This window comes from Chlamydotis macqueenii, chromosome 25 (assembly GCF_036417535.1).
Source record: "Chlamydotis macqueenii isolate bChlMac1 chromosome 25, bChlMac1.mat, whole genome shotgun sequence".
NCBI classification, from domain to species: Eukaryota; Metazoa; Chordata; class Aves; order Otidiformes; family Otididae; genus Chlamydotis; species Chlamydotis macqueenii.
In genome coordinates, this window is record NC_141580.1 from 3,891,360 (window position 1) to 3,917,274 (window position 25,915).

At 52.6% G+C, this 25,915-nt stretch overlaps 2 protein-coding genes across 4 annotated transcripts; both read right to left on the reverse strand.

The window, feature by feature from the left end:
• Nucleotides 1-334: 334 nt before the first annotated feature.
• On the reverse strand, nt 335-7,928 carry LOC104479139 (parathyroid hormone/parathyroid hormone-related peptide receptor). The gene is made up of 13 exons (XM_086766685.1): nt 7,774-7,928; nt 5,528-5,630; nt 4,999-5,109; nt 4,753-4,877; nt 4,474-4,568; nt 3,919-4,105; nt 3,365-3,518; nt 3,149-3,209; nt 2,522-2,588; nt 2,127-2,225; nt 1,776-1,913; nt 1,610-1,651; nt 335-1,374 (listed from the first exon to the last, which is right to left on the reverse strand). Exons 1-13 carry the CDS (start codon nt 7,849-7,851, stop codon nt 1,015-1,017), a joined length of 1,620 nt encoding a protein of 539 aa, XP_086622811.1. The 5' UTR covers nt 7,852-7,928; the 3' UTR covers nt 335-1,014.
• Nucleotides 7,929-13,745: 5,817 nt separating this feature from the next.
• On the reverse strand, nt 13,746-25,877 carry LOC104481859 (G protein-activated inward rectifier potassium channel 1-like). Of its 3 annotated transcripts, none has more exons than XM_086766646.1 (3): nt 24,993-25,872; nt 18,531-18,747; nt 13,746-16,239 (listed from the first exon to the last, which is right to left on the reverse strand). In XM_086766646.1, exons 1-3 carry the CDS (start codon nt 25,641-25,643, stop codon nt 15,734-15,736), a joined length of 1,374 nt encoding a protein of 457 aa, XP_086622772.1. In that variant the 5' UTR covers nt 25,644-25,872; the 3' UTR covers nt 13,746-15,733. The 3 variants fall into 3 exon arrangements, with proteins under 3 accessions (XP_086622772.1, XP_086622773.1, XP_086622774.1); XM_086766647.1 differs by having other exon boundaries at nt 16,101-16,239; nt 18,531-18,592; nt 24,993-25,877; XM_086766648.1 differs by lacking the exon at nt 18,531-18,747 and having other exon boundaries at nt 16,121-16,239; nt 24,993-25,877.
• Between the last annotated feature and the right edge of the window lie 38 nt (nt 25,878-25,915).

Below are 25,915 nucleotides of genomic sequence, written 5' to 3' on the forward strand. Positions count from 1 at the left end.
CCCTCCCCTGTGCTCTGACTGAACTGTCTGGGCTGGGCATTGCAAGCTCCTCAGGAATGTCTTTTCCCAGCAGGGCGATGAGCTTTCCCAGGCAGCGCATGTGTAGCGGGGTGGGCAGGGGGAAGCTGGGCTCCAGCAGCGCACAGCAAGAGCGGACCTGGCTGGCTGTGAACGGCGCTGGGTTTCCAGCCCCTTACACCCTCTGCTGCCCTCCAGCAACCAGTTACTGTTCGTAATGTAGAGTCCGTAATGGAGTTTGAGGACAGCAGCAGCCATGGAGGCTCTCTTTTTATTCACTTCTAAGCCTGCAAAAAGATTACAGGGCCAAGGCTCTTGCATGCAGTGGTCTGTGTGTGTATGGACAACCGCGCTGTAGAGCCTGGGTGACCCAGGCATTTCGCTGTGCCCTTCCCAGGCCGTAAAGCTTGGCCTCCCTCCCTGAGCCCATCGCACCCCCGTGACTTCTGCTCCCCGTTTGTGGCTGAGCGTCGCGTGCTGGGCTTCAGCGTATCTGTGAGCTGCACGAGGATGCGAGTCAGGGCAGATTGAGCTGCAGAACAGCTCTGTGGCGCCTGCCCCAGGCTGTACAGCGCAGGAATTGGTGCTCAATCGAGGAGCCAGACTGCAGGACAATGGGCTCATGGAATCGGCTTTGTACACGCTGGAGCTGAGGTCGCCTTCCAGGCGGTCGAGGTAAGGCTGAGCCTGGAGGATTGTTTCCTGGTGATGATTCGAGGCTTTGCATGCACAGACATCGCTTAAATCAATCACTTGTGCGTAGAAGGAAATGAGGTTTCGAACTGGCTGCTTGTTCCCAGGCCAGGTAGGCAGAAGGAGCGAGAGCAGCCAGTTCAAAGCTGGCCCACGCTGGCTGTGAGGGAAAGGGAACGCTGGTGTTCCAGCTGCTGTCCCCTACCCCGGCTCTCCACGCAAGCGTAAAAGGAGCCCAAAGCGTGAGGATCAGCCTCTTTCCAGGCACAACGGGATGTCCAGATGGGAGAGACGCCGTTCCGTTCATAGCATCGTCTCCAGCTCTTTGTTTAGGTTAGGGTGACGCTGACTCAGGTCTGTTAGGTTCACTGTGTTTTCCCCGCAGCCTTTCTGGCTCATCTCCTGGTTTGGACAGGGCAAAAAGTTCTCCGAGGCGAAGGAGCTGGGGATGTAACCTGGCAGGCTGGCGCGGGCAGGGAGCAGCAGCCCCTGCTGTGTGCTTGCTGCCCCTCGCCCCGCGAGGCTCACACTGAAGCTCGCGGTGGTGTGGGAGGCCAGCCCGCTGTAGCAGCAGCTCCCCGCCGTGCTGGTGGCACGCGCCTTCTGCTTGAAGTCCAGCGCCAGGCTTCTCCGAAAATGGGCTTTCTTAATCTCCGCCTGCACCTGAGGGAGAGACTGCAGATGGCTGCTGGTGCCCAGAGACAGCAGAACAGGCATCCCTTCCCTTCCCCGTGGTTTTCACTCCTAGTGACTTTTTTTTTCTTCCTTTCCAAATCGTACAGAGAGGGAGAGATCTGAGTTTTCCCTCTGGTTATCCCAGCCTGGGGGCTGTGGGTTAACTTCCCTGAACCTAAAGGTGCTGTAACAGGGAGCTCAGCTGCTCACACTTCTAACTTACCTCCCCGTTGCAAAAGCAGTAGATAAAAGCCACAAAGAAACCCTGCCAAAAGAGACAGAGGTGGAGTTTGAGTCCTGAGCCGGGACGCTGTACGTCTGCCTCCCACAGCCCTGGACGAGCATCGGTCAGCATTCAGAGCGGGACTGGCAGCCCCGTTTCAAGGTACCTGAGAGGAGTTAAAGAGCATCTCGTAATGCATCTGGATCTGCCACAGGACCCCGGAGACTTCAGTGTAGGGCACGGCCATGAACACCACGTAATGGACTCCAAAAAGCGGCATCAGCACCAGCGTGGACTTCAGCAGCTTCCTGAGAGGAGAAAAGCGCAGAGCCGTTAGCCGGGAGCTGCCAGCCAGCCTGCAGCCGCCTGGCAGATGTTGGTAAGCATCCTAGCGAAGAGGGCAGCCGCTCCAGCTTCCGCTGCTGCCGCAGCCGGTTTGTGCATGGCTATTGCAGTGTCCGGCTCACAGAAAACGAGCCGGACCAGGGCCGGGGCACGGCTTTGCTGCTGCCGGCACTTGCCTGTACTGCTGCCGGGGGTCCAACTTCCCCGTGTTCTTCTCCCAGAGCTTGGAGGCCAGCACCCGGACGATGTTGAGGAAGAGGAAGAAGTTCACCTGCCGACAGACACCCACTGCGGTTTTGTTGCCCGCAGTGACGTGGGCCTGCCTGAGCAGCCCCCTGGCATGAGGACAGGCAGTTCTGGGTGAACCGCAGGCAGGGACATGGGGGTGATGCTGTGGTCAGAGTGGGGAGGGACCAGCGCCCCTGGATCCCTCTGCATCGCGTGGGCCCTCCCTGGGTGCCAGGGTGACTGGGGACCAACCCCAGCGACCACAAGCAGACAGCTCTGGGTCTCTAGCGATCTCCTTTCCCCAAAAGGGACTGGGAGATTCAGCCATGGGATTCTTACCACGATGGCGGCCAAGATGGGGACCTGATAAATCCACTTCATGTTCCCTGCGCTGAGGTCCCAGCACCTGAAGAGACCAGTAAAGAAACACCTTGGAAAAACCTGAAATCCCTGGTGAGGAAAATTGCCAGCTGATGGCTCCCTGCACCCCCAGCCACTGTCCCCGTCCTCCCACCCTTCACCTCCCCTGAGTGAGATCGTGGAGTTTGTGTAAATCTTGGCGCCACAGCACCATGCTACCAGCATCTGTAACCATCGTGGTGTTGCAAATCAGTTTTAGCTTAGAATTTACCTTCCTGAGAGCTCCTTGGCCAGCTGAAACTCCTGCTTAAATGCCAAAGGGCATGTTCTAAAGTTATCTTTGCACTGTTTATTATCAATTTATGGTGTAAACCTGTATCCAGCTTCCTCCCAAATGCAGAAGAAAAGCACTGTTGTTCTAGATTCCTGGCGATTTTATGAACAGGCTTTGTATGTGCGTTGACGCCTCTTGTTCTTTCTGGAAAATTTTCATTTCGAAAGTTCTGGTGCCCACAGATTTTTTTTTTTTTTTTTTTTTTTTTGTCAGCATTTGCAACCAGTCTTTCCCCCCAGTAAAGGCCTGTCAGAAAAGATGGACCTACGTACTGCGTATCTGCCAGCGAGGCCCTGACGCTGGCCCACACAGACACAAACACAGCAGGGAGACCTGGAGGGGCAGGAACCAGAGTGAGGAGCAGAGATGAAGCATCACGGTTGCAGACCAAACCGGTTCCTGGCAGCTTGTCTGCATCCCGTTGCCGCTCAACCGTGGCTCCCACCTGGTCTCAGTGGCCACAGCATTGGGTTGGGGTCCGTGCTTACCCCAGCCGATGATGACGAGGACCCACAGGTAATCCTTGTTGGAGAGGAAGGCCATGAAGATCAGGCTGTGCAGGTAGAGACCTTCCACCAGGATCCAGTAGTGGTTGGTGGCCAGAAAATAGAGGAAGAGAGTCACCACCACCTTGCAGCCAGCCTGTGGATATATGGTCAGAGAGGTTTCTCCTGAAAGCAAAGCCTGGTGGTTTTTGCTCTCTGGCCAGCAAAACCCAGGCGTGGCTCACGTTCCTCCCCTTGCAAGGAGCTACATCTCCCCTGGGATACTCCAGCATCAGATGCAGAGCAGGTGCTCTAGGAGTTTCCCAGAGCAGGGCACTCTGAGCCCAGACCGGCTGCCAGATCCACGTCATCTGCTGTGGGATGAGGATGCGGAGAAGCTGGGCAGAGCTGTAGGTAGCCCTTCATCCCTCCACAGCTGCATCATCCCAGAGCAACACAGCCCTGATCTGGGCAGGTCTCAAGCGCATCCCCTTACACCAGGGCTCCTAAATCCCCTTTTTGCCTGCTCCTGCCTCTGGCCTCAGCGCGCCACTTGCCAGGTGGCTCCGTTGTCCCAGCGAGCGACCCATTTCTGCCTTGAAGTCGTCTTCTCTCATCTTCTCCGCCTCGCTGGCCAGTGTACCCGAGTAGAGCACCATGTCCTTCACAAAGATGCTCACCGCCCGGCAGATGAAGGAGGTGAAGAGGTGGACGTGGATGTAGTTGCGTGTGCAGTGCAGGCGCCTACGGAGAAGGGGGTGAGACACGAGCCCAGTCCTGGCTGCCCAACAAGCTCGTCACACGTGGGCTCAGGCAATGGCGGGGGTCTCGGAGAAGGTGAGCTCCAAGGTGTCAGCCCTCCCGTGGGCACAGAAGCCAGATCTGGGGGCAAGTGGGATGTCAACCCCTTTGAGACTAGACTGGAATGTATGGGGAACTGGTCATTCTGGGGGTGTTCTGGGGCTTTGGGAAATGGTCTGATGTTTGTGCTGGGGTTCGGGGCTGGTTCCCGTTCCCTAAGGGGCTGCTCCCAATCAGGGGGTCATGAGTGCAGATGGTGGGGAGAAGATGGTTCTCCCCGAGACCAGGATGGGGTTTCAGCTCCTCCTTACTTGAAGTACGAGAGGATGCAGACAGCAACGATGAGGGAGGCCAGGGAGATGGAGTAGCCGACGGTGTACATCAGGTGCAGGCGGTCAAACACCTCCTGGAAGAAAGGGCTGTGCTCCACCACCCCTCTGCAGCCCAGGTCCCCTCTCTGCCCCTGGCCTCTGGGCTGGGACCGCAGGAGGAGCAGGGCTTGTGTGGGGAGTGGAGCAGGAAAAGCCTCCTGCTCCCAGCAATTCCCCATCCCGACCCCTTTTCCCAGCACCTCCAATGAGTAAGGTCACCTTCTCGCGGCTCCGGCTCTCGGAGGAGAAGAGCAGAGCACATTCGGTGTAATTGGCCCAGGTCTTGTTGATGCTGAAAGCCATGGCCCAAGTCCCGTAGGCGCTGCAGTACCTGTAGGCGTGGCCTGGGAACGGCGACGGGCGCTGTGACAGTGGCGGGACCCGCAGGAAGCCCTGACGCCTCCCTGCTCCGTGGGGGATTGGCACCGAGGTGAGGTCGCTCGCTGCCCGGGTGCAAGCGCTTACCTTTATGGTTGAAGTCGTAGATGTAGTCGGGGCAGGGCACTGACACCTCCTGGCTCGGGGAGCCCTTGGGCCAGCAGATAATCCCGTCCCACTCTGGAGGGCAGCTGGTGTCTGGCCGACGAGCAAAGACACGTCACACTTTGGCTCCAAACAGGGCCACAAAGTGACTTCTGGCTTCCCCAAGTGTGTGCTGGGCCAGGGCGAGGAGAACACACAGAAGGAGCTGAGGTGGGGCCAGGGAGGGGGACACGTCCCATCACGTCCCACCCCTCCTTGAGGGCCAAGGCTCCACCTGCTCCCATTTGTGTTCTGCACAGAGCAGCCAGCGCTGCCTACTCAGGGTAATGATTTAATTAGCACCTAATTGCACTCAGAGCAGCCACGGTGCCAGGAGCCACACGAGGACCTCGCAGCCCCCTGGAGCTGTGCATCTCCCTCATCCCATCCCATTCCCATCGGAGGAGAAAGCATTTCCCACAACATAGCCAGCTCTGCCAGGGCTGACCCACGCGCAGGGGAGGGATGCTACCTTTGATCTCCAGTTGGGCTTTTATGTCTCTCTGACATTTCTCCTTAGCTTCCACCAGGAGATAGATCTGCTCTTCTTTTGTGAGAACGTCATCGGGGTCAACCTATCAAGACAAAACCGAAGTGACGACCCCCACCTCTGCGTGGCTTGGCTTAAGCCAGCAGTGCCAGACCCAGCTCGGCTCAGGTCTCTTCTTTGTGCTCACAATTTAGGGATTAATCCTTCCTGGGAGAGCTCGACCCACCTTGGTGATCTCCACGTCCCCAGAGAGCTGCCACCACCTGCTTGGCAACGTGAGCCCCCCACAGCCAGGATCCAGGATCCAGGAAAGCTGCTGTGACCCAGCAGCACCCCAAGTGCAGTTGATGAGACACCCACAAACGCTTCCTGACACGGGGCAGGACCCACATCACTTCTGCTGCCACAAAACACCCCGTTGCTCCCTGCCACCCACTCCTGAATCCAACCAGGTAATTAACACCGAGTCCAAAATCACGAGGGGCTCGAGGGCCGTTACGGGAACATCATCTCCAACACGGAAACAACGCTTTGCTGAGCCCCGTAGTGCAGTGGCCTCGCTGGGAGACTCGCAGCATCAAGGGGAATCATCCTTGGGACAAGAAACAAGAGGCAAAGCTGGAGACAGCAGGGAAGACAGGAGCGTGCATGGAGAACGGATGCGCCGGGAGGAGAAGCTAATGGAGCTGCTGTGGCAGGGCAGGGCTCTCCCCACCCTCCCTGGGTGAGTCGGGTTTGTGCAGCTTTGGGTTGATTCAAACGACCAAGCGAAGAGAAACGTGCTGCGCGCCTTCCTGCTCTCCTTCTTCCCTCTCGCAAGGCTGAGGCTGACCACCAGCTCCCCACTTCCACCCTGCCCGTGGGCCGCTGAGGAACGCGTGGACATTCTGCCCTTGCGGCCCAGAAGGCCAACGGCATCCTGAGCTGCACCAAGAGGAGCGTGGCCAGCAGGTCGAGGGAGGGGATCCTGCCCCTCTGCTCCGCTCTGGTGAGACCCCACCTGGAGTACTGTGTCCAGCTCTGGAGCCCCCAATGTCAGAAGGACATGGACCAGTTGGAGAGGGTCCAGAGGAGGCCACGCAGATGATCAGGGGGCTGGAGCAGCTCTGCTGCGAGGCCAGGCTGAGAGAGCTGGGGCTGTTCAGCCTGGAGAAGAGGAGGCTCCGGGGAGACCTGAGAGCGGCCTCCCAGTGCCCAAAGGGGGCTGCAGGGAAGGTGGGGAGAGACTCTTCAGCAGGGCCTGGTGGGACAGGACAAGAGGTGATGGTTTGAAAATACAGGGAGGTAGATTCAGATCAGATATTAGGAAGAAATTTTTTACACTGAGGGTGGTGGAGCACTGGCCCAGGCTGCCCAGAGAGGCGGTGGATGCCCCATCCCTGGAAACGTTCCAGGCCAGGTTGGCCGGGGCTCTGAGCAACCTGATCTGGTTGGAGATGTCCCTGCTCCTGGCAGGGGGTTGGACTGGGTGGGCTTTGAAGGTCCCTTCCAACCCAAACCATTCTATGATTCTGAGATTCATGTCTCTGTGCGAGACACCAGTGGCGCCAGTCAGGCTTCTGCCCCGGCTCCTCCTCGCCCACCCCACCAGTGGTGCTGGATGTCCCGGTTGCCCAGGATGAGCCCTTCCGAGCTGGGTCCAGCAGCCCCCCGCTTCAAGCCGCCAGCTGGGGCTCCACAAACGAGCGGGCGCCCAGCGCCGGGGGCTGGCGACGCAGACGGGAACAGCCTGTGGGGTCTGCAGCCTCCTGGTCGCACCGCGCACGCAAACACCTTGTGGGATGTTTTGGCCTCAGGGGCTGAGTTTGGAGCTGAGATGGGGAAACAGCTCGGGAAGGGAAAAGGAGCTGGGAGGTAGGGGGGTCACGTTGGCTCCCGGCCTGCCCACAGGCAGGGCCACATCCTCCCCTGGAGACCCAAAAGCAGCCGTCTGCATGGGTGAAGCCTGCGCTGACCGTAAATAGCCCTGCTCTTTCTGTTCCGAGGCAGCGCACCCTGCTCAGGATGCATCCAAGAAATGGAAAAACCATCACCTTGTGGTGTCTCTATGGCTGCTTGAAAGCTTTTAGCAGGAGCGAGAGGCTCTCCTCTCCCAGCCGGCTCCCGCCTGGGCGCTCTGTGGAGCAGGACGTGCGGCCGGGGGGCACGCGACCCCTGACCAGAGCGGGTTGCACAATCAGCAATATTTAAAGCCAGGAGAGGGGCCAGAGGAGCCCACGCAGACTTACCAGAGCCCACGCAGAGCTCAGGAGGCAGCAGCAGAGGAGAGCCACCATGACGCTTCCCACGAGGACGGACGCCTCCATGGTCCCACCGCGTCGCTCGGATGGGAACCCCAGGGACAGGGAGCTGGAGAAAGCAAAGCCTTCACCTGGGGACGGCCAGATTGCTGCCGGCCTGGGGCCGTGGGTGATGGAGAGGGCTGGTGCCTTCGGCAGGACAGAGCATCTTCTGGGAGCACCTTCCCGGCCGCGGTCCCCGGCGAGGCGAGGCGGCAGCAGGAGCACCCCGAGGTGAGTCCCCTGCGCCGGTGCGCGCTGTCCCGGCAGTGCTATAGGGAGCCGCTTGCGGGTTTACCAGGCAGGGGGGATTTTCCCCCCACCATGCTTGCTCCTACTCCTCCGCGTCTCGCCTGCTTTAAGCAGCTCCCGGAGCGTGTGCAAACAATTCCCGTTCGGACGGGGATGGCGGAGGTTGATTGGCTCAGCCCTAGGTGCTAAAATCCTCTTCATTCAAGGCAGATTCCTCTTCTCTTTTCAGAAACTTCTCTCACTGCCCGCTGGCTCATTTTTCAGCTGTCACAGAATCCCCCACCGCCCCGGCACTGCTCGGTCCCCTCCAGCCCCAGCCTGGTCCCAAGGAGCCGAAGCTGGGTGGCTGGAGGCGGGGGGCAGAGGGTGCAAGCACGTCAGCATCACCTGGCACTGATGCTCCTGAGATGGTTTGTCTTTCAGGCAGACGCCACTTTAACCCTTTTCCTTCTCTTGGGGCTGGGGGCGTTGTTTTGGGGACATGTGCCGGGATCAGTCCCGCTCCCGGTTAGGACAAGCAGCCGGCTTTGTGTGCTTGTTTGCGAAAGGACCTCACCGCACTTGCCGTCTGCGGAGAGGGGCCGAGGGCTAAACCAGCACAGACAGTCCCGGCAAGCTGGGAGTTTCCACCCTGATGGGTGCCTCACCCACCCGTGAATGAGCTGAGCCGAAACGGCAGGGCTGGTGGCTCAGAGCTGATCCCACCGCAGCTGACACCGTCCCTGGCAGAGCAGCCACTTGTCACCTGCATCCCGCTGGGGAGCACCCAGGGCTGTCCCCTGTGCTGCGGGGTCACGCAGACGTCCAACTTGAACCTGCCAGCTCTGACATCCTTGTGTCCCCCAGCCCATGGAAACGGGGGCACAGAGTGGGGAGCCCTTGTTCCCCGAGCAGGTCATCATCAGTGGGATGAGGCTGGAATTCGAAAGCCCAAACCCTGGGAACACCAGGGTCCCAACCCGGAGCCTCACCCCCGGCCCGTGTACCCCATGGCTGGGTGCAGCTATTGCTGCGTCCCTAAGGGCACAATCCTGCGCGGGGCACAGCCCCTGGAGCATCCCTTGGGTTTTTCCTGGCAGGGCAGCTCGTCCTGGTCCCAACCATGAGCCCTCGGGGCTGCTCGGAGCATAGTCAGACGTTGGCTCAGCTCCTGAGGCGAGGGAAGGCCTGTCAGCCAGCTGGGAACACCGCAAATCCCAGTGACAGCGCTCCGGAGGTGCTGCTGCTCCCTCTGATTAAACCAGACAGGCAAACAAGCCACGCTGTCGCTTTCCCTGCCACGGCAATCAGCTGTAAATTGAGGAGGGATTAGGACTGGGAGCATCTTCAGCAGCAGCCCATCTCCCTGGATCAATCTAGCCACCGCCCCGGAGCATCGCGTGGGTATGGACACCAGCCCGGCGGCACCGCTCTGCCGCGCGGCACCGTTGCTCATTGGGATGCTGCACGGGCACGGAGGGCAGGAGGAGGGATGAGCAGTACGCTGCAGGGTTAATGTTTTCTGAAGGCTCCTCTGGGTGCTGATTTCCGAGGCAGAAGCTGCGGGGAGCGAGGACTGAGTTAAGGTGAGGTTATTTTGGAGTCGATGGGATGCGTGTATGGATGGATGCTGGCTGAGGGGGAGGTGGCAACGCTCAGGGGCAATTTGATTCCCACTGCAGGCGAAACCTGACCCACACTCTGAGTTCACAGTCAGCAAAACATCTTGGAGGCTTTTTTTGCTAAATTACTTGCTGTATTATAGAAAGATCTGGAAAGCAATAATTGCAAACGACACCCACCCAGCCCCATCATCCAGCCCCCTCAGCTCCCCAGATCCACACTAGCGATCCTGAGATGACGGCAAACAGCACATTTCCCAGCAGTTTGCGGCTGCTCCCTCCTCCCGAAAGACCCCGGTAACCCGGCTGCCGGCGGCTCAGCCTCCGGCTTGAGCAGCATTTGGGCAGGGAGGAGGCTGGGGGGGCTCTGAGCACAGGGCTGAGCTGGTGGCGGCCCCCGTCCCCATCACTCCTCGCCCTGCAGCAGCTCCGGAGCAGCAGGACTGGACCTACCCAGTCATGCCAAGCCTGAGTCGCTGCCACACAGCGTGACCTGAATCAGCCTCGCTCAGCCACCTGAAAATCCAAATGTAACTGCATTTTCTGTACCTAGGTACAAACCAAACTTAAATACAGATAGATGTGTGTGTATATGTACAAATGTAACAGCTCAGGCTCTAGCCACACCAAGACCAGGCCCAGCAGCATCTCGCAGGATCCTGTTCCACCCAGCGGCTTGCAACCGTCCCTGCAGCCCAGTTTAAGCAAGTGCTGGCCGAGGAAATGAGGCTGTGCAGCTTCTCCACGGCACAAAAGATACTCTCAGCTGCTGTAAATAACTTTTTGTCTATTTATTTCTGTTACCAAAACACCAGTGCAGACTAGGCGTGGAGGTTCTTCCTTCCCATGCTCTGTTGCGACCTGGCCATGTTTAAGTTGCTGGTTTAGGATGTCTTGGTGTGACCCTTGAGCCCTGTTTTCTGGGATGCCAAACTCTGAAGGTTTCTTCTGCCCCTTCTGCAGGTCTTCAGGCGTTTGGAAGACAAGGGCCAGAGCAGGAGCATCTCCCACCAGCGCCTGCCCAGCACCTGGAGACAAAAGGAGACCCCACCACCCGCTCTGCCCCGCACTTTTTGGGGACGTGTGCTGCAGGGCCGCGGAAGGTCCTGAGCTGACGAATTAAAGGCTTGGCTTTACCCATTGTCTGCGTCACCCTGCTTGGCCATCCCAACGGAGGTGAGCACAGCTTCTTGCATGCAGCATGGCCTTTTCCAGGGCACCATAGATCAGGGAAGGAGCAGGTTTTCCTTTTCATCCCTCCGTTCGGTTGCTTCGCTGGGCGGCAGGTCTCATCTCTGCACCTTTGCAAAGACCCAGCGCGATGCTGCTCCAGAAACCCAACCCAAAGGAGGAAGCAGCCAAACGAGCTCCAGCCCGGGAGCCACCCAGAGTGGCCCTTGATCCCAGGAGTGTGAGGGTGAGTGAGGATGAAGACATCACCGTCTTTTGTGGCTGTCATCTCCAGGCACAGGCGATGCCGAGAGCCAGGGTTGGGAGGGGGAAATGATCAGATTGCATTGATGCAGAAGGCTGGGAGCGATGCTCTCACAGCCGGGGGGACGTTTCTATCTTCCCCCATCCAGCCCCGCACCAAGGACACTGCTTCGCAGTCGCACTGGGACGCTGCTGCCCAGAGCTCCGGCTGCGAAGGCGAACGCCCCGCAGCTCCCGGCTGAGACGCCGTGCCGGCGCCCCAGCAGCATTAAACAGCTTTTCTGCCACCCACAGTCTCCACCCTGAAGTATTTTGCTACCTGCATCATCTCCTCCATGTGGGAGCACCTTTTATCCAAATCTTTTCAACAGGAGCTCGTTTTTCCCGTGATTCCCCGGAATACAGTTACATTTTCAAGCTGTGGCAGGAAAGTTGCTACTAGCAGGCTCAGCACAGAGGCTGTTTAACCCCTTGAACTAGGGATCAAGCCTTGAAATAACATCCTTTCCACCCAAAACAGCCCTGACTGTGGTCTGAGCATCCCCTTGCCCGCTGTGCTGCTGCCGGCTGCGCTTTCCCCAAGGATCTCAGCTCCGCAGCGAGGGCAGAAGGGCTCCTGGGCGTGGCACGGCCAGACACAGCACGGATACGGCCCCCGGCGCCGAGCGGGCTGCGGAGCCTGGGGAGGGAGATGTTCAAACGCTGGGAGAGCCCCTTGGGTACCCCGGCAATAACACAGCCCCCACGCCCGGCTCTGTTCTCTTCTCCCCACAGACTGAACTCACTGCAGAGCAGATGGAAGGTAAGGGCAGGACCTCACCTTCTCCAAGAGATGGATTAGACCTGGGGAGTCCCTTCTCCAGGCAGTTTTTCACAGCAGAGCCGAAGCCACACGCACCAAACCTCCTCCCAGGGGAAAGCCCAGCAGGGTCCATTCCCCCCAGCACACTGCTCAGCCTCCAGGATGGGCTCGTGAGGTTTCCTAGCAGGTGGGACACAGGAAATCAGAACATCACATTCCCGAGTGCCATCGGGTTGGTGGGAAAGGAGGAGGCAGGAGATGGAGACGGGAGCAATGCCGGAGGGGAGCAGGAGCCAGCTGAAGGGGATAACCCCAGCTTCAGAGCCTGGCAGGGAAAAGGTGTTTTTCCATTCATGGTGAGAGATGCAGCCCGGTTCAAAGGGATTGGCACGGGAGAAGCAGCCTCCGGAGATGCAGGGACAGCCCCACGCTGAGGGGCTGGACTGGGACTGGGATTTCTCACCTCTCCACGAGCAGTTTTAATGCCTCTGTACAGACTCGGGAAGAGACAAGATCTGAGGGCAGATCCTGGTGGGAATACTGCGAGGAGGAGACCCAGATTGGCAGGCTCAGCCCCCAAATCAGCTTTTGAAAAGAGCTCACTGGTCTGGAGGGGAAGGGGCAGCTCCCGCCTTTGCCCGAGCCACCAAGCGGCTGTCAGCCTCCCTTGAGCATTTTATTTCAGGGATAGAATGAATTTTTGGTATTTGAGGGAAAAACTCTGCACCTGTCTGTGCTTCTGCCTCACCCATGGACTGGCAGCTGGAAAGCCCATTTCCCACCTCCTGGCTGGCCGTCACCTCAGCGGTGTGGCACAGTGCGCGATGCCTGCACGCTGACAGACGCAGACCTCGGCTCGGAGCACAGAACTCAGCGCTGGGTGGCACAGGGTAAAGTTCGCCCGACGCCAAACATCACGGGGCAGCTGGCGGGCAGCCGAAATGCACACGTGTGTCTCAGTCGGCCATCCCGCCCGCAGACGCCCCTCGACGCTTGCTGTGCTGGCGGGGCACCTTCCACCAGAGCCCCAGGCTGCGGGGTAGCGTTTGCACCTGCAGAGCTGTCTCAGAGCTGGGCTGCCCACAGAGAAAGCCAGGGCACACACCGCTCCCTGCTCCTGCTCCGTCCATCCGGCATGATCCCGGAGCTGAGGGATGGTTCGCTCGCACCTGGTTTCCAGTTTGGGGCCTGATCCGCCTCCTGACCCAGCCTCCTGGTCCAGCACCCACTAGGGGCCACGCAAAGCTGGAAACATCCTTCCTCCTCGCCCTTCTGTACCTCTGGGCACCCCGTTGTGTCATCTTCCTTCTAAGAGTTTGCTCTCCTGCTCCTTCCATCCTTACTCTCTTACAGAGCAAACACACTCCTCAAGGAGTAACAGCAGCAGCGTTACGAGATGCGCGCTGGAGCCCTCTGTCTCGGGAAGACGTCTTTCTGCTTCACGCCGTAGGAACAGAGTCAGCCTAGGGTTCCCAGAAACACTTTGACAATTATTTTTGTCACAGCAGGCATGGCAGAAGACCGCCACATGGCTCGCAAGCTCTCACATAATACCTTCAGGGTGTGAAGATTCTGCTCGGCGCTGAGACCAGCGTACAGGAAAGCCTCAGGAGGCTGTGACTAAACCTGCTCTGCAGCGAGAGGAGCAGCGCAGAACTGGGAAAACCGAAAATAGCTCTGGACCATCCTCTAGAATGCCCAGCACGGAATACCGCTGCCTTGTATGTCGTAACATGCGCAGAACAGCCTTCCACGTAACGATCTGGAAAAACAGAGACAGGGTGCTGGTGCTCAGTGTTTCTGCTGACTGACTCACAGGAATGCTCGAGACCCAAGGTGGATGTAATTTTATTTTAAATTAATTCTGGCTCTTCTGAAGAGTGGGGAGAGTCATCATCCATCAAGACTTCACACTGTTATCTAAATATCCCATGCTAATACATTGGATAAATGAGAACACAGATTTCAGCACATATATGATGTCGAAATTCATGTTGAAAACAAGTAAGAACAAAACAACAACAAGCAAATCCTACTCCTGTGTAAAAGACTACTTTCCAGTTTCACACCACAGGCAGCACATCAAAAGCGAGAGCGAGCTATTCATGCAAGCCAAGCCCTCCCTGGCTTGGATACATCACCTCACCTCTCCATTCTGGTCATCAAGGCATGAGTTGTCAATGGATATGGCCACAGCAACCCCTTTTACATTTGACCGAATTCTGTCCCGTTAACAAGAGCGGAATTTGATTCTTCTGCTGGGAAGTGCTAACTCTATGCATTTTACACAATAACGAGTTCTGATTGTGCTTGCTCAGTACCAACCATTAAAAAAAGCCGTCTTTCACAGACTCAGATGGCCGGCAGAACAGTAACGCCATTATTCTGAAGTGCAGAACCCCTGGAAATCTCAGAAAGTCAGACTAGTTCTCACCATTTCCTCACGATCCAGAAGGCAAACAGGAGTTTCAGGTATGCAAGATTTCTTTTAAAGTCAGAAGAGCATTCTTCCCTCTCGCGCAAGGCCAGTCACTTCAGAAAAGCTGTACGGCGTTTTAAAAAGATACTGAATGCCAAAACACTAACACCTCTGTGTGAATCTTCACTAATGACTTTTTGGTCATTTCTACAGATAAGGTTGCCATATTCCAGGGATGATTGTCTAAAATATTCTTTCAACAATTGGAAGTAAATAATCATTATCAGCAGAAGCATTTTGAGGGAACGCTCCATTACGCTCAAAAATGGGAAAACCCTCCCTCAGCTGCACACTTAACACGCTACAGACCTGTGCCGCCTTTTCCTTCACTATCTTAAATACATTTATGATAAAACAGAGTTCTACCCTGCAATAAATTGCATAATATTATAAATATCAGATCTGCAAAATTATTGAGAATTATACATAAATGGAAAAAGCAAATGTCACAAACAAAGAGAAAAAGAGCAACATGAAAGTCCCCCACTGTTCATCAGTAACACTCTGAGATGCGCACGTACTATTGTCCGTCCCTGTAATGACCGAGCGTTATCTGGCACTTGGCTTCTGCTTGCTTACGAGGAGTCTCCAAACCAAAATTTCATGAAGCTGACACGTAAGACATACCATGAAGTTGAGCTACCGACCTCCCGTTCACTTCACAGTGAGTGGCGATACAGTTGTTAAAATTCCACACGCAATCCACCTGATCGAACGCTGGGGTCTAACTTTGGACAGGATAAACGATGCTCGTGTTTTATGAGAGCTCGTGTGAGGCAAATGATACAAAGGGCTATCGCAAACCACTTCTCTACCTCAGTGACAACACAGGAGATTGGAGGGACACAGAGCTGGCATGCCACAACCACTGAGAAAGAAGGATGTGTGCCACTAGGTTTTACACCTTTTTTGCCTTTATCTCTCAACATTTCACTCTGCAACCAAGGATCTGGTCCTTGCTTTGTGAAAAGACATCTGCACATACAGAAGGCAACGTAGATTTGCAACGAGCATGCTGATAAACATCATCAGGGCAGCGACTTCTTTGGCACGACAGTCTAAACTTACTGCCCCTCGCAGTCCTAGTATGCTACCTTGGTTGGATCCGTACAGGACAATGATTAAAAAAGGAATTGTTCTTCCTGAAAGTACCAAAACCAAATTGTGACTTTACTGTAAGACAACTCTTCCAGGTCAGCAGTCTTGAGTGCAGTTTATCAGCAACAACTCCTGTTGCTTCTGCTCTTAAGAGAAGCAATCAGAGTTCACTTTCCAAAGTTTGGCAGGAAAATTCTCTTCCCGTTTCATGTCTAGAGAGCACAGACTCGGAGGGTTCTTCTGCTACTCAAGATTGCTGGTAGACTGAGTCAGAGCCTCGGCATTTATTTTTAATGCTTTCAGCTGTATCCTGTCATTGCTGCCTTCACCGTCAGAGACAGGACTTATTTCTTGAATTTTCAAGAGATCTCCGGTACTGCAAGTCTTCTCCATGTTACTGGAACTCATTCTCAGGGCTCTTCTTGGAAGCTCTTCCTTTCTCAAGTTAATCTTCTGAAGTTTGAAAGGGAGCTTGTTTTTCTCTCCTGCAATATCAATACAGTCGAGTGAACAAACCTGTTCTCTTCTGGTTTTGTTATTATCGACAGGACTACTCAAAGGAGACGACAGGGACAGGTTTTCTTCTTGCTCTTTAGCACTGTAAGGAGGAGTGGGGACTTCAAACGTAGCATGAAACTGAGAATAATCGACACGGAAAAAGCCGTCTTCTAGGGACATTACCGGGAGGAATCTGTGACCCCAAAGAACTTCATCTTCTGTATATGAGGTCCTAGCTTGACACGTCATTCCTACAGAAACAGAGAGGAGAGCACGACATTCTAATGTGAGCAAACAGCCTGGCATACGGAACCAAAGATATAAGGTAAGGGTGAGATAAAAATCAACTGTAGCCTGAAAGCTAACAAATTTATAGATTATAAAATGGAGCGATTGTTCCTAGTCAATCTCCCAAGGGTCAATGGAATGCCTCTAATTGATTGACTAGATTTTTTAATGCAAATATTGGATTAAATATTGCAAACTCATAGCAAGCAAACAGCTTTTGATAAAAGCCAAACATAAAATTAAGGCAGTATTAGCTCGCTAGCAACAACAATCGTATCGTTTGTATGCAATACTGTTTCATGGAAGTTCTTCGAAGTCATGTTGGAAGAAAGAACTGTTGCTTGGCAGAGACTTAGAGAATTCTCTGGAAAAAAAAAAACGGGCATGGGGGGAGCCAAAGCTCAATGAAAAATGTAATCTTCCATTCCTTCTATAGGCTAGGCTACTTTTTCTCCAAGTAGTATGTCAAGACAAAAGTTGTGCAGGCACTGCAGCTGTCTTCCATGCTAAGCCATAGGTAACACACAGAATCATAGAATCACAGAAGGGTTTGGGTGGGAAGGGACCTCCAAAGCCCACCCAGTCCAACCCCCCTGCCAGGAGCAGGGACATCTCCAACCAGATCAGGTTGCTCAGAGCCCCGGCCAACCTGGCCTGGAACGTTTCCACCACGTCTCTGGGCAACCTGTTCCAATGTTCTAGAACCCTCAGTGTAAAAATTTTTTTCCTAATATCCAAACTAAATCTACCTCCCTCCATTTTCAAACCATGGCCCCTTGTCCTGTCAGAACAGGCCCTGCTGAAGAGTCTCTCCCCACCTTCCCTGCAGCCCCCTTTGGGCACTGGGAGCCGCTCTCAGGTCTCCCCGGAGCCTCCTCTTCTCCAGGCTGAACAGCCCCAGCTCTCTCAGCCTGGCCTCCTGTCCATAGGAGAGGTGCTCCAGCCCTTCCATGTAGAAGAATTTGTTCCGCTTAGCGCAAACATACATCACAGGCAATATTTACATGTGGGAACTGACAGCTTCTGACCAAGCCAAGAAATCTGCTACAATCTCAGCACAACCACGCCGATGATAATTAATCCCAATATCCCAGATGAGCAGAACTTTAAGACTGTCATGGTACTCTTCAGAGGCAGAATTAGCAGTCAGGAAGCCCAAACTCTGATCTGCTCTCCAGTTACCGCCACATTAATCCTCAGACAAGCGTAAAATGTTTCCCCTGCGATATCTGGTTAGGTAATTGCATTAAGTGCCGTTACGAATGCACACTTATCTAAGATAAACGGTTCAGCTGCAGGATGAGAAGAGGCTTCTGTGGGGATCTAAAGACCGCTGCACTCAACATGAGAGCGTGTTCTGCCCCACGGGACTGGATCCGCTCAGTACAGCACGCGGATCGTTATCGGCGAGCTCTTTCCTGTCTGGCAGGAGATAGCAGCACTTGGCCAGCCAAAAGGACATCACTGTTCCTAAGGCAGGAACTGGGCAACTGTAATCTTTTTGAAAGAAGGATGAAAATGCTCCAGGATGAATCAAGGTTTAACATATCCTCAAGAGAAGGGAGGGGAAGATCAGAGTATCAATGAATCTCCTGAATGATCTAGACTTCAACAGTACGCATGGATGCTCGACACAGTTTCCGCAGTGCATTGTCAGAAGATTCATAAAATAATTAAGACCTCAAAAGACAAGGCCACAGAGGCAGATGGCATCTGGACAACACCGTATCAGAATTTTTCTAAAAAATAAATAAATTACAAAGCCCAAAAGCCCTGCTTCTATTTGCCGATAACACGTGTTCCTGCAATCGTTGTGACTATGTGGTCTGCATTTGTACTGCAAAACCAGATTTGTTATTTTCCTTTAGTTTAACGCAAGGTAGACTAAAAGTGATTTTGCGGCAGTAGCAATTTTTAAAGGTCAATATTCTTTCAGAGTGGTGGGCCTGAAAACAGGGGTCTCGTAAGGGTCTTCTACTCCTCAACGTGCCATACTCCGAGAGGCAGGGTGCACCTCTTCTCACCTCTTCTTGGGTCTACTGGCCTCCTTGGGCAGCGGTAACGCAGAACCCTACGGGGAAGGGAGGTCTCCTACTGGCTGGTAAAGGCCACTGAAGCTCTGTAGCAATGTGGCAGGATATTCTGGAGCATCCAGGATTAGCATCCTGAAAGGATGAACAGTTGCCTCGCTAAAAGTATCAGGACAGAAAATACAGGCTAAAAATCAGAGCATGCATATTATTCTAAATCTTACCGGTAGTCTCAACGATCCCTTCGAGGATGACAACTATTTCAAATTGCTCGCTTCGTAGTGATCTTTGTGAGAGACAAAAAAAGGGGCTCTTTGAGTTAATTTCATGACAGATGGTTAACGGGGAAACTAAAAACAGCTGGTCAGCTCCAGTTCCAAATCCAACATCCAGTTCACACTGATCTAGCGGCAGAAATTCTCCCTCTGGAGTCTGTCGGGACTAAAGAGGAAAAGATGATTTAGTCATCACCGTGTGAGGCAAAACACGAAAAGCAATGCAATGAAGTTTAAACCTGCCTCTTTTATAACATCACCATCTACTTATCAGGTCTGGGGTCTTCATAATGGAGATATAAGTAATACTAAATACTAAAAGGCTTCTCTATATGACCAATTTTGACTTTTCTTATCATGCCACTAGATCTCATCACCATCTACAAAATTTACTACGAGACAGATCGATACTTTGACAAAAACATCAGGTGCCACACCACACACCTTGTAACGGACGTCCGCCATGAACATCCCGCGGCAAAAGCTGCCATTCATGAGAACAAAAATCTACAAGTCAGGCACATTTTAATCCATTGCAGAGTTCATGGCTCGTTATTTTTATACGTTACCAATTTTTGTTTGGCAGACACTGATGTGCTAACTCAAAGGTAAGCATCATTCTGCTTGTACAGTACATCTGGTAAGTGACATTTCCACAAAATCCTGCCAATTTGCATGGACCACCTACTGCACGTTGACCTTAATCACAAACCTACGATCCTTCTTAAGCTCATGCCTCGTTTTTATTCATGTCATTTCACGGGTCCAATAAAAACACTGATCTGATAGCTTCACCCCACCCCATAGCGTTCCCCCCAAATTTTCCTGGTATTCAAAGCATGACTAAAAATTACATCAGTTGGCCAGGCAACTCCTCAGCTGATAGCTTTAAAGGTCTCTGGTGGAAATTGTCCATGCAAATTAAAAGCTTTGCAGAGCCTATTTACTATCATATTTAAAGTCCTTTCTGCTTATTGCTCGATTAGAAAGCTAGGTGCTCTTTAAGAAGGCAACTATTGATTATAAATCATAGATTATTCCATAGTTACTAAATAGTTTTAACTGTGTTGCATTGGTATTGATGAATTTATTGGTTCCACTGCTTGGAAACTCGATCCATTAGTCCTGAGAGCAAGCCGAAGCTGGCAGTTTTGCCACAGACTTAGATCTGATTGGTATTCTTTTAAGAAAGTTTCTGCCTTTAAAAAAAAAAATCCCCAAGCAACTTCAGACACTTCAGAAGACCACTTCACCTGTACCTTAAAAATGATGAATTTTTAACTGCCTGGTGTTTACTGGTGATTACATAACCAGTTAGGTAGCCGGTAGAGTACAGCTCCTCGTTAAATACAATGCGTTATTTCATTTACGTGCTATGTGTCTGGTTTTCTGCTGAAGTGGAAAAAAAAATTCTTCCTACCTAAATAACCAAGTTGTCCCTTACACAAGAGCCGGTTTCCCCGCTGCTAATGAGGATAAAGAAAATCTCAGCTGATTGCTTGTAAAAGCATTCTCATGGACTATTTGCGCTTGAAAAGGTAAAAGAATGCTAGAAAATAAAAGCAATCGAACCCACTACTACGTAGCAATCATGACGGTCTCTGTTATACGCAAAGGTGTAACCAAACTGCTGCAAAAACATCCTTCCTCTCTTCCTGAGGGAGCCTCCGAAGCTGCGGACTCCGCCACTGCTTTTGTTGCCTGGCTCCTGCTCTATCAGTGCGCGCACAAATCGGTTGGCAATGGACGATCTTCGCTCCGAGGTAACGAGGCTCACCGTGAGCTGTACGAACCAACACTTAAATCGCAAATTTTCTCCAAGTTTTATCAAACGCAATTCCCTAGACAGAGACGTGCACATCTGCACAGACTGCTGCCTGAATGACTTAAGAACTGTTTCATCTACAAACCATTTTTCTCTGTGGAAGAATCTTCGATCAAATCCACTCAATAGTAAACAAATCCAGCGAGGATGATTAGAGGTAACAGATCTGGGAGAAAGCAAAAGGTTGTGCTTGAGGTATTCAGTAGCTTATATACAGGACTGATGTATGCAGGGCATGGAGAATTTAAAAAAACAAACAAACAAACAAACTTATTTGTTAAATAAAAAGAAATTAACCTGAATGAAGATAGCTTAATAGCCCTAATATGTTACAACTCCCAGCCAGCGACCTTTGCTACACACACATAACGTTACTCAAAGGACCACAAAACAGGGCTGAGGACTATAAACTGTCAGCAATAAGTTTGGAAGGAACACTTGTGATTCTTTATTTTGACCAGCTGCGTAACACAAAGTCAAACAAATGCCGCAGATTAATACAGGCTTGAACAATTCCTTAGAAATGCCCAGCTTTCATTTTAAATCCGGCCAGAGATGGAGAATCCAAAGGTCTGGGTGAGTTGCTCTGAAGGTTAACTGCCTTGCAGCTAAGGAAAAGGAAAAAAAAACAAAAAACAAAAACCAACAAATAAACGACTCCTCCTGTGTCCAGATTTTTCAACCTTTTACTTTCTGACCCTGGATCTTTGTTTTGTTTCTTATTACTAGGTAGAATTCTGGGTTTGTGTCTGACCAAACATTTTACGCCCTTTGAGTCTTCACTCCTATCCTTTATTCATTCTCAGTGCTTTCCTAAACCCTGTTGTTTATGCACATCCTTCTTTTATTATTATTAACCCTCTTCCGGTTCCCTCATTTAGAGAGCTCACATAATGATGTTCTGATACCCAGGTGGACTAATTAAGCACTGGAGTAGAAAATGCGGGACACAAAGGACAGATGACTATCGAGCTTCGTACTGCAGTATGTTGTAAAGGAACTCAGGAATCTAGAAAATGCTAAACTGGTACGTGCTAATTTGCCATACGGTATTTTCAGTTCTGGTATTTGAGAGCAAAAACCCTGATCTCACCTTATCTGCGCTTCTGCCCCACCCTTAGACTAGCAGCTTGCAGGAACACTTATTGTATTACTGAAATAATTCTTACTTTGATACAGCTGCTAAAGAATTGCACGGTTTTTTGGTAGTGACGCTATCCCTGGAGCTCCAGCTTAGAGAATTCCCAGGATGACTGCTACTTTTTAACATTGTAAAATATTCCTCCACATAAAGAGGAAGGTAAGCAGAAGATGGAGCCAGGCTCTTCACACGGCAGGAGCAAGAGAGACAACAGGCCTATGCTGGAACCAGAGAAGTTCGGACTGGACTGAAGAAAAACTTGTCCGTCATGAGGACAGTTAAGCGGTGGAAGAGCTTGCTCACCACGCTTTGAGCAGGAGGTCCCTTCCAATCTGAATTATTCTGCGATACTAAAAAAAATATGTATCATTTGCACTTTCTGCCCGTGCCCTGCTTATCGAGTTCCTGCGATCACAATATAATGGCTCTTCTTACTTATTTGCAATGCCTGTCATCTGCCGTCTGCGAACTTTCTGTGACGGCTCTGTTTCCTTTCAGCTCATCCAAAGCTGTTCATTAGCACAGCTCAAAGAATACGCTGGTCAGAACCCAAAGCGCACCGGCCCTACGGCTACTACGCTTCACAATTCCATTTTTAAAACCATCGCTTAGCACATGTTGAAAACAGGCTACGGTGGTTTCACATTCCTCTGCTTTCTGAATCAAAAATGTCCTACGCTGCCGGCTGAACGCTTTACGGACCGCTTTACACGCCAGCGCTCAGACATTTGTCAGTGATGGCAGTAGTCCCATCAAGAGAAGACAAAAATAGGTATTGTAATTATTTATTTTTTTTAATTCGATACTGATTGCCATACGGTGGATGCTGTTGCTGCTGCTATCACCAGATCACGCAGGTGCATTAGTGAGGTCCAGGAATTAACAGGCAGAAAAAAAAAAAACAGTTCACACTGAAAAGGCCAGAACGTGGAACTGCACATTTTCAGCAGCTAGTTCCCACCAGCTTATTTCTATTTCTTGCCCCAGGAGTTTGCTTTTTCCTGCTTCTCGAGCACTCAGTGCAAATTAGAAAAACTTGGGTTTTGGGAAAAGTCTTTGCTTAAACACGAACATTTCAGTCCTGTAACTCTGTTTTCCAAACACTCCACAACTCAGTCCAAAAACGGCCCCAGACTTCTCTGTGACGTGACTATGCCACGCTGCTGGGCAGACCCCTGGACCAAAAAAAAAGCCAGCACAGTGTGGTGGCACCACTGGAATCCACCGAATACGCATATTTGTGTATATATCACACATTTGGGCATATATCACACTTTCAGTAAACGCCAGTCACACAGACTTGGATTGGGGTACTTTCTTTACAAATATAAAGTCCTGGGGGCTCCACTGGTCCCACGGAAAACACTGCGTTCACTCCTCAATACGGCTCCTGTCTCAAGTACAAAAGTGTGATAAGACATATTTCTTCACATTCTTCCACTGTGACACAAGTTAAAAAAAATGTCTAGCTATCTAATCAGGTGCAGGAGAAGTTTAGTGAGATCAGCTGTCAACAGCACTGCACAAAGCGCAGCGGAAAGAGAAAAAGAAAGAGTACAAATCACAAAAAGGCAGAATTCGCTCAAGATAAATGGTAAGCGAGTTCCAGCACATTCATCATAAATTTACAGGACACGCGAAGCTCCTTCAAAGCAGCTGATGTCCATTCACACGCTGCCAGAACGGCCGCCGCGACTGCTGGAACAGCACGCCCAGCTCAAGGGGCACCTCGATGAACTGAGGAGGAGGAGGATTTACAGAAACAACGAGAACTAATCCCACACCTCGTAACGAGGACCGAGGTGGCAGCAAGGACACAAACATTCACTTTTAAACTTTCACGGGCCCATAGCTTCTGTTTGCCAAAGCTCGCAAAGCAGCTTGAAGACAAGTCATGGGCATGATGGTCACTGGAAAGAAATCAAGTATTACTCACTGATTGTCTAGTCTATGAAACAGCTATCGTAAGACAAATCGGTCAAGCAGGTCCATCAAATGTCCTTGTGTTTTCTGTCCCAATCATCCGCATACCAGCATTGTATAGCAACAGAATTATAAGCAGAAGGCGCACCAGGTTGTGTAGTCAGGGTCTGATTTCAAAAGAAGTTTATAGCAACTTACTATCACTGCAAAAACACAACTGTGACACCACTTTTATTCCACGTTGATTTGCATTCCATCTTGGATGATGGACAGAATTAAATACTTTAGACGAGGCTTTCTGCTAATTTTTAATAGAGATCAACAAAAATCACGGTCTAGCTGCCTTTCTGAGTCCTAAAAAATTGCTCCATTGTAACTCCTGACAGCTTGTTCCTATATATATCCAACCTCTTTTTAAATCCTAGCAGATTCTCCTTTTCAAATGGTATTCTGCTGCAAGAAAAATTAACAGCTCAGTCAAGCATTCTGCACAGAACAGAAGGAGAACAGCCTATCACATACTGTGTCATACCTGTTTCTGCACATTATTAAAATGGCCAAACAGTTGCTCTGAAGAGAGGATTTCCACAGAGAATACAGAACATTTACAACATTCAAATATGATATTCTGACATCAACGTCATCACTGGGATGATGCAGCCTCTGATGCTCCCCATCAAGGGTGCTCCCATGACCAGACGTAGCTGCTAGGAGCTGCCGTGTTGCTCCACCTCAGCATGCCGCACCGCGCTTTCCTTCCATTTTACTCCTGCCCGATACCTCTTCTGGACTTCTGTGCTGGCCGAACTTTACTGTCTCCTGGTTATTTCTTTATTTGTTTTGTTAAGATCTCCTTTGAAATCCGGTTTTCTTGCATACTGACTTAGGCTGACCATTGTCAGTGATTAATAAATAGATATTGGTGACGATCAATGGGGCTTTCTACTAAAGCACCTGCACAATCCCTCTGAAATGCTGGGAGGCCACTGGTTGGAACCATGGAGTAAAGAACCGCCAGTTAAAGCTCCCCAAGTTTCCCCAAGAGGAAGAGGAGGTCAAGGTTGATCTTTGTCCCAATTTAATGCCATCACAAAACAGGTATAATCAATTTCTTGTCCCCCAGCGGTCACTTGCGAAGGGGCGTGCCTTAGTACCCCTGCCTGCAGCTGTCCTGTATCCCGACACATCCGGGCCAGACTGGCTTCCTGCCAGCCACAGGATCCCCTGGAACGCCCCGCGAGCTCTCTGATGAGATTGTCTTCTCCCCTATGCCCACTCAGCTCTTTTGTGGCTCCCACTATGGGCAGCCACGGCAAATTCTTCCAAAGCCCTTCACACCGCCCCGGCCACGTCCTCTGGTCCACATGCCAAGGGACAGGGCAGCTGTCCCCAGGGCAGGGCAGAGCCCACCAGCAGCCACCAGCAGTGGCTGTACAGGGCCATACACTTGGCCCATGCCCTGCACATATCACCCACCACCACGCAGGTGTCCTATCCCACCCGCTGTCACGCCAGGCCTCACCTTGATCAGCTTGCAGCGGATCTGGGCAGACACCATGTGGCTGTTGCGGAGGTTGCCCACACGGAACATGAGGCAGAGCTTGCCATCCCGCTGCGATACGACTGCGGCACGGCTGAACATGAGGGTCTCAGCCCGCTTCTTGGGCTGGGACATCTTGATGAACATGCAGCCGATGAGGAACGCATCCACGATGGAGCCCAGCAGCGACTGGAAAAGGAAGAGCACGATACCCTCAGGGCAGCGCTCGGTAATGTAGCGGTGCCCGTAGCCAATGGTGGCCTCAGTCTCTATGAAGAACAGGAAGGCGGAGGGAAAGTTGTACACGTTGGCCACGCACGGGCTGTAGGTGTCATCGTGTGCCTGGTGCAGGTCACCTCGCAGGTAGGCGATGCCCCACCACATCGACGCCATGACCAGCCAGGCCACCGTGTAGGTCAGCAGGAAGATGAGCAGGTTCCAGCGCCACTTGAGGTCCACCAAGGTGGTGAAGAGGTCGGAGAGGTACCGGCTGCTCTCACCGCCCAGGTTGCCGTGTTGCACGTTGCACCGCCCGTTCTTGTCCACGAAGCGCTGCCGCTCCCTGCGGGTACCGCTGCGAGCCGGGCCCACCGCTTGGTACTCGTCCCCAAACTTCCTCCGCACGGCAGACATGCCGCCGCCTGCCAAGGCCCCGAGCGGGCGCAGCGACGATGCGACGGGGCGAAGCGGGCGGCGCGGAACCTCGTTGCCTGCGCGAAGCAGCCGCCGAGCGCGGCGTCGGCCCCCGCGGAACAGGGCGCGGCCGGATGCCCGCCGCTCGGGGGTCGGCCGCCGCCAGCGCTGCCCCCTCGCCCCCAGCACCGGGGTGGGGAGGGAGACCGGGGGAAGACCGGGCACGGCAGCCGCGACGAGCCCGACACCGCGGCGGCGGGACTGCGCAGTTG

What these genes read in the sequence shown, in the direction of transcription:
- LOC104479139 (XM_086766685.1), bottom strand. Translation starts at nt 7,851, where the DNA reads ATGGAGGCGTCCGTCCTCGTGGGAAGCGTCATGGTGGCTCTCCTCTGC. An exon ending in TGAGCTCTGCGTGGGCTCTG is followed by an intron (nt 5,631 to 7,773) that starts GTAAGTCTGCGT and finishes TTGTCTTGATAG; the next exon opens with GTTGACCCCGATGACGTTCT. An exon ending in CCATCTTGGCCGCCATCGTG is followed by an intron (nt 2,226 to 2,521) that starts GTAAGAATCCCA and finishes GTCTGTCGGCAG; the next exon opens with GTGAACTTCTTCCTCTTCCT.
- LOC104481859 (XM_086766646.1), bottom strand. Translation starts at nt 25,643, where the DNA reads ATGTCTGCCGTGCGGAGGAAGTTTGGGGACGAGTACCAAGCGGTGGGC. An exon ending in TCCGCTGCAAGCTGATCAAG is followed by an intron (nt 18,748 to 24,992) that starts GTGAGGCCTGGC and finishes TTTCCTCTTTAG; the next exon opens with TCCCGACAGACTCCAGAGGG. An exon ending in AGGGATCGTTGAGACTACCG is followed by an intron (nt 16,240 to 18,530) that starts GTAAGATTTAGA and finishes CTGTTTCTGTAG; the next exon opens with GAATGACGTGTCAAGCTAGG.